Source organism: Callithrix jacchus, chromosome 13 (assembly GCF_049354715.1).
Source record: "Callithrix jacchus isolate 240 chromosome 13, calJac240_pri, whole genome shotgun sequence".
In the NCBI taxonomy this organism is placed as follows: Eukaryota; Metazoa; Chordata; class Mammalia; order Primates; family Cebidae; genus Callithrix; species Callithrix jacchus.
In genome coordinates this window covers 55385489-55399035 of record NC_133514.1, presented here as the reverse complement: position 1 = coordinate 55399035, position 13547 = coordinate 55385489, and the positions used below count along the sequence as shown (strand labels likewise).

The 13547-nt window shown below is 39.1% G+C and overlaps 1 protein-coding gene across 16 annotated transcripts in view; it reads left to right on the top strand.

Annotated features, from left to right (window-relative positions):
- PTPRM (protein tyrosine phosphatase receptor type M) overlaps positions 1 to 13547 on the top strand; it is an 866690-nt gene that overhangs the window by 161975 nt on the left and 691168 nt on the right. The window contains exon 1 of one of the 16 annotated variants that reach the window (XM_078347759.1): positions 6597 to 6672. The exons of 13 other annotated variants lie outside the window; for them this stretch is intronic. In XM_078347759.1, the coding sequence (XP_078203885.1) occupies positions 6630 to 6672 (43 nt within the window). In that variant the 5' untranslated portion in view covers positions 6597 to 6629. Of the gene's footprint in view, positions 1 to 6596; positions 6673 to 13547 lie in introns of those variants that run through there. 2 more of the 16 variants (XM_078347755.1, XM_054243970.2) reach the window with 2 other exon arrangements.

The window sequence follows — 13547 nt, the reverse complement described above, 5'->3', positions numbered from 1 at the left end:
TACATAAGTTGGACACAATTCCCAGTGGTAAGTAGATATACATTGGAATACATTTAGCAGGAAGGCTGTAGCAGAGAGATTAGCAGAGATTAAGAAAGTAGTAGTAAGGATTTGGGGGCTGTTCCTGGTATATTCATATATTCAAAATAAACTTTAAATAGGGCAGTGGGATTCTTACTCATATTTTTAGTTTTAAACTAATTACTCTTATAGTAGTTGTTAGAGACAGAATGCTTGTTCCTAGGTGTTGCAAGGAAAAATTAGCATTCAGATAAAAAGTTTTCTCAGTAAGGCCATTTTACTTTCTGTAGAAGGTGCTCCTGATACCTATCTTGCCGCAAGAGTACAATAAACAAAGGAAAGGCAGGCATATTTATTCCTTATGCATTGGGTCCTTACTGCTGTGTCTGACCTGTTGGTTGGAGCTAGACCTCACAATCTAAATTGAACCTTATTGGCTAACAACTTAAAACTTTTGTAAATAGGTAAAGGCAATGGAGAAAAAAGAAAAAGAGGAAGTCTAAATAAGGAAGGGGCATAGGCTGCGAGCAGGGTCATCTCGCACAAATATCTTGGTTTTAATCCCATTATTGGTATATAAGATGGATACAATTCCCATGTACAGGGAATACAAGAACAAATATATGTCCAAGGACATAGAATGTACTGTGTGCCTGTGAGAATGTCTAACAGCTACATAGGAAAAGGGTTATTAGCAAAAAGCAAGAAGACTTTGAAGAGTTAGTCTTTAAAACAGTCTATTATTTCTAACATTTATTATTACTATTTAATAAGAAGGGAAACTTGGAAGAGGAACTTTTTACTTTCTATAGTAGTGTTGTCTCCTTTATTGAAAAATAAGTGTTGGATCAAAATGTTCAGGCTCTTTGTCTTTATAAACATATCAGTTACATAGACGGGTAGTATTTTCTAGTTGTTATTTCACCCTAGGACTCAATAGATACCAATGGTTTAACTCAACAGTAGGCATTTCATCTATGGCAGCTAGTTCAGAAACTTATTCAATTTCCTCCTGAACTGGCAGCAACAATTTCTGGTTATTTGCCACATCTAAATGATGGACATCTATTTGATGGACTGTCATATTTATCCTGTCCCTAAATCTCATTCCCTCATTCTTCTAAGAATTGATGTTTAGGTCTCCCTAATGAAGTGGTACCGAGTATCATTTTGCGGGGATCCTTTTGTAAGGCAACTTTTTTGAGATATAATCCACACACAATATATTTCACTGACTTAATAGATGAGCATTCCCAGTTCTCCATATTTTTGCCAGTGCTTTTTATTGTCCATATATTTTTTTTTCTAGCCACCCCAGTGGGTATGAGGTGGTGACAGGGAAAGGAGGCAGGGAAATTCTAGGCAGAAAAGGGTGGGTCCCTGGTGAGGTCCCTATCCTCAAGCCAAAGAGCCTGGAACTGCAGCCCTAAGTGAGAACTTACATTCTCATTTTAGCTCTGATGTTGCCTTTTCCAAAACCACGGATGGCCCTGCCCTACCTCCCATTCTGTGCCTGTAAAAACCCTAGAGCTCTGCCAGCAGACAGAGGAGAAGCAGCTGGACGTCCAAAACTATGGTTGGATGTTGGAGAGAACTAGCTTAACTTGAGGGATAGTTTGAGGGTGTTGCTTTGGAGAGGATTCTGGCCAGGACGGCCAGACTCCAGGGGAAGATTACCTTCCTGTGCTGTCCTGTTTTCATCTCCCTTCCCACTGAGAGCCACTTTCACCAGGGAATAAAATCCCTTGCATTTACCACCTTCCATTCGTTCGTGTGACCTCATTCCTCCTGGATGCCATAGAAGAACTTGTGTGCTACAAGAGTGAGGACAAAAGGTTGTCACACTGACCCTCCACTGAATACTTAAGCCATCATCAGCAAAGCTGAAAGGACACTGTTACCCCTACTCTGGGGCTTCAGGGGTCACGGGCATTCTCCCCTAGATGCTGCTATGGGGCCGATATAGAGTTCGCTCTTACCAGTGCCCAGAAGCGCTTACCCTAGCTCCTGCAACTGCTCACATGGGCTCCCTGTCCTGTGAGGGTTGGAGCAGTCATTGAGTGGAATTTGCCGGTGCTAGCATCCATGAATGCCGGTCCCCGCCCACAGACTCCAGTTCCCGCCCACAGACTCCAGTCCCCGCCGGTGAAGGGGTCAGGGAAATATCCTGCTTCAGTGGTACTTGTGGATTTGAGTTACATTTCTCTAACAACTAATGATGAGCATTTTTGTATGTGCATGTTAGCCATTTGTATATTTTCTTTCAAAAACTTTTTTGAGATCTTTTCAGATCCTTTGCTCATTTTTAATTGGATTATTTCTTTCTTATTGAGTTTTAAGATTTCTTTATAGATTCTAGTTAAAAGTCTCTTATCAGATATAGGATTTACAGATATTTTCTCCTATCCTGTAGGTTGTTGATAATATCATTTTATGTTTAATTTTTTAAACTATTAGAGAAGGAATACTAATCTTTTACTTGCACACTTCTGATACCCAGAAGGTCTTCAGTAGAGGTTTATGAGTAAATAAATGATATATCTTTACCTCTTTCTCAACTGCTAACCAAACTAAATATGCTTAGTTCCTCAATGGGGCCTCATATTTTGCCATCTGTCAATCCCTCAAGAATGGGAATGACCAGGGCGGGTGCGGTGGCTCAGGCCTATAATACCAGCACTTTGGGAGGCCGAGGCTGGTGGATCACAAGGTCAAGAGATCGAGACCATCCTGGTCAACATGGTGAAACCCTGTCTCTACTAAAAATACAAAAAATTAGCTGGGCATAGTGGCGCGTGCCTGTAATCCCAGCTACTTAGGAGGCTGAGGCAGGAGAATTGCCTGAACCCAGGAGGCGGAGGTTGTGGTGCGCCAAGATCCGGCCATTGCACTCCAGCCTGGGTAACAAGAGCAAAACTTCGTCTCAGAAAAAAAAAAAAAAGAGTGGGAATGACTATTCTTTGGAAGTCTGTTGATAACACTGTTGTGCCTTATTACAGAATGGTGTTCCAAATTGGACTCTAATGTGACTTCCCTATTTGGGTACACGAGGGTATCAACTCCTTTGAATTTGATACTGCTTTTCTGTTTATTCAACTTAAGATTTCATGACTTTTTAGTGCAACTGTTGTTATTATTTTGCAAATAAATGAACTGTTGTTATATTCCATGGAATAACAGATAAAAGTCAAAGAAAGAGCTTAAGTGAGAAATATAGGTTATCAGCCTTGTCAGCAGTTCATATAAAAAGACCTGGGCTTTTTAGTTAACTCATTTTTATATAATTCAGTGGTAAGACAAACTTCTGTTGATCTGTTGTTCTTTGAAGTTTCTTGGTGGATTATTTTTAATGAAGTACTTCCAATCAATTAGAGCTGTGAAACAACGGAATGCGTGATTTGAAAAGTTGATGTCTTCCCTGTCACCAACAGTATTTAAGTAGAGGCTTAGTGACTAATACTCAGGGATACTGTAAGAAGGGGCTCTTGAATAGAGGGACCACGACTGAGTCACACATGAGACCAGCTTCTTTCACATCTATTTTTGTTATCTGCAAAAATCCTTATGAGAAAAGGCCAGTTTTTTTTTGTATTCACATGCATTATATTTTCAGTTTATTTTTTATCAAGCAGATGCCTTTAACTTGAAAGGCTGCTTTTTTTTCTTCATTAAATTATTTTGGCTTATAAGGAAAATATGTTGTCTTTATATTAACCTATATACTCAGATAAATTTGCTTAGTTGTGCATTCCCACTTCTCTTTGTCGTTAAGTTTCACAGCTGTATTTAGTAAAATCTTTTGAGAGACATCCAAGAAACTGATTTTTTTGTGGCAAGGCAATGGCATGTCAAATTTGGATTTATGTTGGAAAGCTGTTTTGCAGACATAAGAGTTGTAATAAACAGCCAAATTATCTTTTCTCCCAACTTTGGATGTGGGAAAGTGAATATGTGTTTGGCTTTTATTTCTGGAATAACTTGAAAATTGATAAATAGGTTTTCCTGTGTGCTGTGTTAAACATTTGCAATCTTGCAGCAAGTCCAAATGTGAGAAATTTAATCCCAAAGAATTATGTTAAGTGTTTGAAAAACATCTATTACTTGGGATCATCTCCTGTGTGCCAGGCACTAGGCCAGGTGCTTTACAAATGTTATCTCATGTAATCCCTGAAATAGAATGGTAGTATTATAATAGTTTCTATTTCAGGCACTAAAATCAAGGGCATCACAGTTTAAGGTAATTTGCTCAAGGTCACGGAATCAGTAAGTATAAATTACAAATCTGGGATTAGGACCCAAATCATCCTGTCTGTGGTCTCAGTCCTATTCTTTGAAGGCTCCCCCCAAGTTCTTCAAGTTTTACTTATTTTGTGCTGTAATGGGAAGTTATCAGTAACATTCAGATATTTGTTATTTAAGAATGTGACTTCTGATTCCTACTTATAGTATTTCAGTATATTTAATTCTGGTTTTGTATAATGATTTAAAATCCAAACTAGGAGTGATGCAGGATTTTGCCTCCTTAGTTCAGCAAAATCTGGGTTTCTTTCTTTTTAAAAAAAAAAAAAATATATATATATATATTTTATTGCACTTTAGGTTCTGGGGTACATGTGAAGAACATGCAGGATTGTTGCATAGGTACATACATACATGGCAGTGTGGTTTGCTGCCTCCATCCCCGATCAGGAAGAATTAGGCACACAGACACATTGAAGGGTGAGGAGGGCAGACTTTATTAACTGGAATGAAAGCTCTCAGCAAAGAGAGGGGTCCTGCAAGAAGGCTTCTACCTCACAAACTGAATATTGGGGCCACCATCACGAGATGAATAGGCCAGGCTCCTCCCCTGCATAAGGAATGAATTCCTGGTGGCTCATTCCTTCAGTGCACATGTGGGCATGCCCAGGCAAGCCATAGGTAGTATCCGAAAGGCAACATTCCATTGATTAAAAAGCATTATTCAGAAAGAATCAGTTAGGAAAGGGCAGGCAACAGGGGCAGACAGGCTCCTTCTGGGTCATGGGTTTCATCTGGGACCAGCAGTCTGTTCCAGCCTTCAGGCTGTCTTAGGCTTGAAGGTGAGGTTTCACTGGGAACCCTTCCCTATCCACCTAGGCATTTGTCTGCCCCTGCCTCTATCAGCAGCATTTCTCCACTGTAATTGATAGGAACAGAAGTAATTGATCTGTGTTGTAGACTATTTGTAAACTCTACTTCAATTTAAATGTAGTTTTATAATTCAAATGAAGGATCAACAAGAATCTAGCTATTAGTTTTTTTTGAAAATTAATTTTCCTCCAATCTTTTTTTTATTTTTTAGATGCAATTTCTCTCTGCTGTCCAGGCTGGATGGAGTGCAGGCCCACTACAGTCTTGCTTTCTGGGCTCAAACAATCTTCTTGACTCAGCCTCCTGAATAGCTGGGACCACAGTTGTGCACCACCAGACTGGGCTAATTTTTAAATTTTTTGTAGAGACAGGATCTAGCTTTGTTACCCAGGTTGGTCTCAAACTCATGGGCTCAAATGATCCTCCTGCCTTGGACTCTCAAAATGCTGGGATTATAGATGTGAGCCACCACACTGGCTCCCTCCTGCTTTTTATATGAGGTGTTCCTGAATGGAATGCCTTGGCCTTTGTTGTACATCTAAGTAGTAAAGAAATGGTCCTTACTTATGGCTTAACTTCATTTTTCCCAGGGATTTGGCAGGATGCTGTGTGACCCTGAATCAGGGCTTGCAGAACCCTCTCTGGGTAGTGAAATAGATGATCTTCTCAAGATATATTATACAATCTTGCCTTAGGCTGGTTCTTGAGTGGAATATTATCTCTTTCTGGTTCTTTTAATTTTCTGCTACAGACAGAACTTCCATTGTATCTAAAATAGCATTTATTTTGTAGTAAAGCTGAAAAAAAAAACCCATTACAATAGACTTAGAAGAATATAGTCAAGGTAGAGTTGATTTTAAAAGGAAATGGTAACATTCATTTAAGTAGTGCAATTAAAAATGGCTTTGGGACTCTTAGCTTTACTTGCCATATTGTCAGTTCTGGAGCCACTGGTAGGTGTTTTGTCCTTATCATTTCAAAGCACACAGTTGAATTTATTACTTCAGTTATTATCCTCAGTTGCTTCTATTTTTTAGGATACTTCTAACTTGAAGGATTAAAAAAACTAGTCATATAGAACCATCTAAAGCTAACATAAATTTAAATATTAATCTCATTTTTATCCTACTGTTAAAATAATGAAGTAAAGCTTTTTGGACATTCTGTGCTGCTGAAGTTGTCTCTAGTGCATTCATGATTGAAAATATACTGTATATGTAACTTTTAGGCTTATATGAAATACCTTTCAAGTATCAAATATTTGTGGAAAAAATTCTGCTTTGGCTCTAAATCTGTTATGCCTGGAGCCTCACTTTAACACTGTCCTTGGGTTCTGTTATTATTAACATTTGGCACTTACGTAATAAAACCAGTTTTCTAAGGGCCAAAATGGGCCCTTACAAGTGAAAGTGGCTTCTAAACATACTAAAATGCATGACAACATTAAAAAATCTTTAATTCTAGATTCTTGAGAGGATGTCACCACAAGATGATTGATGCTGCAAATGAACTATGTCATGTTCACTTTTTCTCTGCCAGGTACTGAATACCTATTTATTTAGAAATTTGTTGCATAAATTATTGTCTGATGCTATTTGAGTATTTAATGGCCAATCATTTCTATGTTACCCCTAAGGATGTCTTCCTGTACTTTTAGAGTTTGTATGATTCCTTCTCAAGTTATGAATTAGTGTTTTCATGAGGCAGGAAAGAAGTGTCCGTATTACCTTAAACCACACATAATTAGAAACATAAATGCAAGGAATGCACTCTGCACTCAACAAACACCTGTATTTAGGTAACCTGAAGGCCAAATGATTATTCTTGGATTATCTACAGTTTAGCTGGTCTATATCACTCTTCATTCAAATTTAGAGCAGGCAATTAAAAGTTATTTATCTGTGATTGTATTGCTCAGAAACATGAAGTATGAGATTTCTATACTTCAGCCTCATAATAAATTCTTTCCCTAAAGGCAAGTAATTATGGATCCGGAAACATTTTTCCTTGACTGAGGAGAGGGGTGATTAAAAAGCTTACTTCGAAGTCCAAAATAATGCAGATTTGTTGAGACAGTTTTGTTTCCCTGACATGTTGATTGCTCTTCACATCACACACAATACCGAGGGACTTATTCTGTAAGGTTTCTGGTCTTCCCCTTTATCATAATTGCAGACTGTCACATTGATCTGATGGAGATGGATTTAGAACAATTGTTGATTGGACGCTCTTGATAAAGACAGGGAGTTCAAACACAGACTCTGTCTGGAAATTCAGCAGTGAATATCCCTCATCTATCATAATTTAACTAATGGAAAAGATCAAGATAACCTGCCATCCATCAAATCTGTTTAACTGTACTCCGGAGTAAATTAGATTGTATTGACCAAATTTTATCTTACAGGATTTACACACTAAAAGAGAGCAACACTTCTTCATCAAGTTGTTGCTTTCTGTTAATCAATTTAAAATTTTGAAACTTGTTCTAAAACATTCAATATCCAGTAAATTCCTTTTAGAGACTATGGTCCTAAATTTCGTCCAAGTTTTGTTCTTAATGGTAACAATGAATATCAGTTTAGTACTATAGCAATGGAAATGTATTCTTGGGATGCAGTGGTATAAAATAGTGTTTTATCCTTGAATCTAGATGTTCTCAATTGAAATAAGCTTGGGTGGTTGGCAGGTATTAATTTGGAGTACTTTCAGACATTTTAAGAGGTATTGTTTTAGGATCATAAAATAGTAGAGTTAGAAGGACACCTGAAGATATAATTTAATCCTTTAATTTACAGCTAAGGAAACTGGACTCTGAGAGGTTCATGACTGTTATAATAAGGCCATGTACGTTATCTGCAGTAGTGCTGGGATAAACAGGCAGGATTTCTGACTCCCAGAATAGCTTTTCTTTGATCCTACCATGTATCTTTACACACAGAGTCTATGTGGATTCTCTGAAACTCATGTCTTATCAGTATCTTTTAGGATTAAGGGAGAGGGGAAGGATAACCATGGCACAAAATAATATAACAGATCCTTAAAACTTGATAATATCAGTTTCAAGTTATAAGAGGAAATAGATGGGAAAAGTAAGGGAAAGGAGATCACTCTCTGTTCTTGCTTTTCTCTAACCTATTTAACATTAGAGAACTGATAAAAAATTTATTCATGAACTTTGCTGATCAAGTTGTTATGTCTTGCCATCTTGGTTAATTTGAAAATCTGCAGAAGCAGGAAAAAAAATGTTCTTTTTGGAGAGCAAGAAAATTCAATAAAAATTTTTTTCTAACATCTTGATAGAAATGATTAGTATAAAAACTTATGTCTTTTGTTGAAGGATTTGGTCCAACCCAAGATGGAAAACAGAAGATAAGAATGATATAAAAAAAGTAGAATTTATTTTTCTTTTAAGGAAAAGGAATACACAGATTTCTTCTTTGCCCTATCTTCCTAATGTGGCAACTGAAGGTTGCCATCACATCCTGGTTTTAGCTAGCCTGAAGATGTGAGTGATGAACAGTAGGGCAAGGAGAAGGGCCAGTATAAGCTAGCTTCTAAGGTGGTGTCTTATGCAGCCACATGATACGTCCACTTTCATTTCATATTTATTGTTTAGAGCTTAGTTATGAGAATACTTATTGCTTCAAGGAAGATTGGAATATTCAGTCTGTATTCTGGGCAGCCAGGAGTCCAGCTAAAATTAGGATTGTGTTATTCTATTTGCTCTTAATATACTAGAATCTTTGATTTTTTATTTTAAAAATATGAATTGTGTTTTGGAGACAGGGTCTTGCTCTGTTGCCCAGGCTGGAGTGCAGTGACATGATCATAGCTCACTGAAGCCTCTGCTTTCTGGTCTCAAGTGATCCTCCCACCTCAGTCTCATGAGTAGCTGGAATTACAGGTGTGTACCCCTATGCCTGGCTAAATTTTGAAATTTTTGTAGGGATAGAGTCTCACTATTGCCCAGGCTGGTCTCAAACTCCTGGTCTCAAGTGGTGTTACCACCTTGGCCTCCAAAAGTGCTGAGATTTCAGGTGCAAGCCACTCCACCTGACCTCACAATATGGACTCTCGAGTCCCATAACTGAACCACATTATAAGAATCCCTAGGTTTACCTGGGAGTTCTTTCCTAGCAGGCTTCTCCAGGGCTCCCTATGCAGCAAACGTCACATGTTTAGGAATCATTGTACTGCAATAATAGGCTAGAAATACTGATGCAGGATTTTTGTTCCTTAGTTCAGCTAAATCTAGGTTTTTGTCTCATGACTAGGAAAAATTAGGCACAAAGAGACATTGAACGGTGAGGAGAATGGAATTTATATATTTATTTAACTTATTTTTAATTTTAAGTTCTGGGATAAATGTGCAAATGTGCAGGTTTATTACATGGCTGAACATGTACCATGATGGTTTGCTGCACCTATCAACCCGTCACCTAGGTTTTAAGCCCTGCATACATTAGGTATTTGTCCTAATGCTCTCTTTTCTTTTGTCCCCCACCCCCGCAACAAGCCCTGGTGTGTGTTGTTCCCCTCTCTGGTGTCCATGTGTTCTCATTGCTCAACTCCCACTTATGAGTGAGAACATGTGGTGTTTGATTTTCTGTTTCTGTGTTAGTTTGCTGAGAATGATGGCTTCCAGCTTCATCCATATACCTGCAAAAGACAAGATCTCATTGTTTTTTATGGCTGCATAGTATACCATGGTGCATATGTGCCACATTTTCTTTATCCAGTCTATCATTGATAGGCATTTGGGCTGGTTCCAAGTGTTTGCTATTGTAAATAGTGCTGCAGTAAACATACATGTGCATGTGTCTTTACAATAGAACAATTTATAATCCTTTGGGTACATACCCAGTAATGGGATTGCTGTGTCAAATGGTATTTCTGGTTTTAGATCCTTGAGGAATCAAAGGGCAGAATTTATTAAGCAAAAGGAATGCTTTCAGCAAAGAGAGGGTTCCTGTAAGCAGATTTCCACCTCACAAATCGAATGCCAGGGCCACCGTGCAAGAGTTGAAAAGGCCAGGCTCTTCCTTTGCATAAGGCACAAATTCCTGCTGGCTCCACCCCATTCCCTCAATGCAAATGGGCCTTTAGTCTACTGTGGGCATGCCCAGGCAAGCCCCCTATACAGGTTTCCTTATCTACACAAAACACCTGGTGTAAACACTTGTGGGGCAGATTGGAGATTCTCTGGGTACCTGTCCCTAATCCTAGGGGATTTGGCTGTCTCCTACCTCTGTCAATACCCTTACCTGCTATAGAGATGAAAGCTCTTCACACTAAACATTTCACACTTACGAAGGGGTCAGAACTCTGAATATGTTCCAAACCTACATCCAAAAGTAAAGCTGGAGCACCTCAGCTTTGCATTAAATATCCTGAAGCCATTTCTGAGCCCACTAGGCCAATAGGCCCAGAGGACAAATGAGTAATTTTCATGTCAAGTACCACAAAGGACAGAGATCAAGCACCCGAAATGTGTATGTGTCAGGGGCAGTGGAATGTGGAGGAGGATCTATAGGAAAAGAAAGAACGTGATGGTATATTATTTTGGTCAAAAGCAAATGAGGGCGCAGTGCAAATGCCAGGTAGGCACCTGTAATCTATGTCATTTCAGCTTTTAAATTCGATTTTTGCTTATCTAATACATCTGGGATCTGTTTATATTATGATTTCATGTCTATTTAAGAGTTTAATGTTAAAATTAAGTCCCTACTAGTGTTGTGAGTACTAAACCAAAGAATTGCTATCATGTAATGCTTTGAACAGATAAACATTTTGGGGAAAGGGAAGGCAAATTTGGATTCTAGTAGGGTTGATATTTAAAATTTATCAGTTATAGTTTTGGAAGATGTGAAACTGACTACAGGTCTATTACATATGTTAATTCAAAGAGGGGAGCAAATGGCATGAAATTTTACTACTCCTTGAAAAAGTTGTACTAGCCTTAATGCTCTAGGGGATATTGTGACATTGCTAAGTTAAATTCAGATGAGTCCATGGTAGCCTCATTGGCATCATAGAGAAAAAATGAATTCTCCAAAGAATGAAACTTTCAAATTTGTTAGGACAAAAAAATTACCTGTCTTCCTCTGTGTATTTATTTTTGCTGCAGCTTGAGCCCCTCTTTTAGCTTCAGTGCCACTTTATAGTACAGACACATGAAACTCCATGGAGGGGTCACACACCCATGTTAACCAAAAATTAAATTCTAAGCCCCCCAGCCAACTGAATAGATACCCCTGTGGCCAAGAGCATTCCAAAGAAACCTGAAAAACTATTTCAGATAATGAAAGGAAATGGGAATCAGGCATACATCATTGTACCTTCCCTCTTTTGGAGTTTAGATACAGCATTAACATTAAAACAGAGATCTGGCTGGGCATGGTGGCTCATGTATGTAATCTTGACACTTTGAGAGGCTGAGGCGGGCAGATCACTTCAGGTCAGGAGTTTGAGACCAGCCTGGCCAACATGGTGAAACCATCTATAAAGAAAATACAAAAATAAGCTGAGCATGGTAGCGGGTGCTGCCTATAATCCCAGCTACTTGGGAGGCTGAGGCAGGAGAATCTCTTGAACCTGGAAGGCGGAAGTTGCAGTGAGAGGAGATTGTGCCACTGCATTCCATCCTGGGCAACCGAGGAAGACTCCATCTCAAAAGTAAACAAACATTAAAACAGAGATCTTAAGACTGATAGAACATACTCTTTGCAACAATAAGACACCAAATTCCAGCCTGACTCTAGTATATATCACATGGCAGATAAAGAAGGAAGTAGAAATATTTTACCATAAAATATGTCTCTTTGCCATATTTTAAAATGGCTCTTTTCATCTATACAGAATCTCTATTAATATAACTAGATCTTTCCCCCTGCAGTCCTTCCCATCCTGAAGATATTAACTGATAATTGGGTACCTTTTAAGGTCTTATAAGAGGCATTTAGCATTTATTTTTTTGAAGCCTGCTACTGGGAGGCCTCATCGAATCTACATAACAAGACCCTTGGCTTTCATAACCTCCCTTATCTTAAAGCCAAGCATTTTTTTTTCCTGCTGACTTAAACTTTAGGTAAAGCTTAACTGCTTTAACCAATTGCGAATCAGGAAATCTTTGAATCCATCTTTGACCTCAAAACACTGCTTCCCCTACCCAACACTGGGCAAAATGTGTACCTCACATATATTGATTGATACCCTTTGTCTCCGTAAAATGTGTAAAATCAAGCTATAATCTAACTACCTCGGGCACGTGTTCTCAGGACCTCCAAAGGCTATGTCACAGGTCATGGTACTCACATTTGATTCAGAATAAATCTCTCTGAATATTTTACAGAGTTTGGCTTTTTTTGTCAACACTCACATGACTTCAGGGCTGAGAGACAGGTGACACTAGTCACTAAGTGGCTGGGCATGAGAGGGGTCACGACTGCTCAGCTCCATGTAGGTATATAGGTCCAGTTTTGGCAGATCTTCTGAGTTTTCATAAACGTCCCACTCTGGAATTTTTTTTTTTTTTTTTGATATGGAGTCTTGCTCTGTTACCCAGGCTGGAGTGCAGTGGCGTGATCTCGGCCTACTGCAACCTCTACCTCCCAGGCTCAAGTGATTCTCCTGCCTCAGCCTTCCAAGTAGCTGGGATTACAGGCATGTGCCACCATGCCCAGCTAATTTTTGTATTTTTAGTAGAGACTGAGTTTCACCATGTTTGCCAGCTGGTCTCGAACTCCTGACCTTATGTGATCTACCCCAATCAGCCTCCCAAAGCGCTGGGATTATAGGCATGAGCCACTGTGCCTGGCCCCAACTGTGGAATTTTTAAACAGAAGCTTTTTGGTCTTTAAATATTGCCAGCAAATTCGAAACCTGTATGTAATTTTTAGTCTACCTGTTTGTTTTTTTTCTGCTCCATGTAATAAGGTGTAGTTTGTTCCCACAGATTAGACAAGACTCCAGGGCTTGTATTCAACCAGTGCATCTGGCTATTAAAGTGTTACAATACCTGTAAGTAGCCACTGCCTGGTCCTAGTGGCCCTGGGGAACATTGTGTATTCAGTGCTGGGGCCTGTGCCAGCCTCTTGTCTTCTGGCCTGTCCCTGGCAGTTTCCTGTATTAGATCTGTCTTCTGTACCTTTGGACTAATGTGGGCCCAAGTCATGATTGGGATCTGGCATTCCCAGCAGAGTGGCAGTGAGACACTCTGAAAAGCGAATCCTGGTTTCTGATAGGCTCTGCTCCTTCTCCTCAGGCTGTGGCTGTCTGCTGCTCATTGGCCTACCCCAGTGTTGTCTTTATGTGGCCAGTTCAGGGTACTGTAGCTTTCCCTTAATAATTAATAACATTCATTAATTATTTTTTATTTCACTCTGCCATCTTTAATGCATGCTTCTCAAAGATAT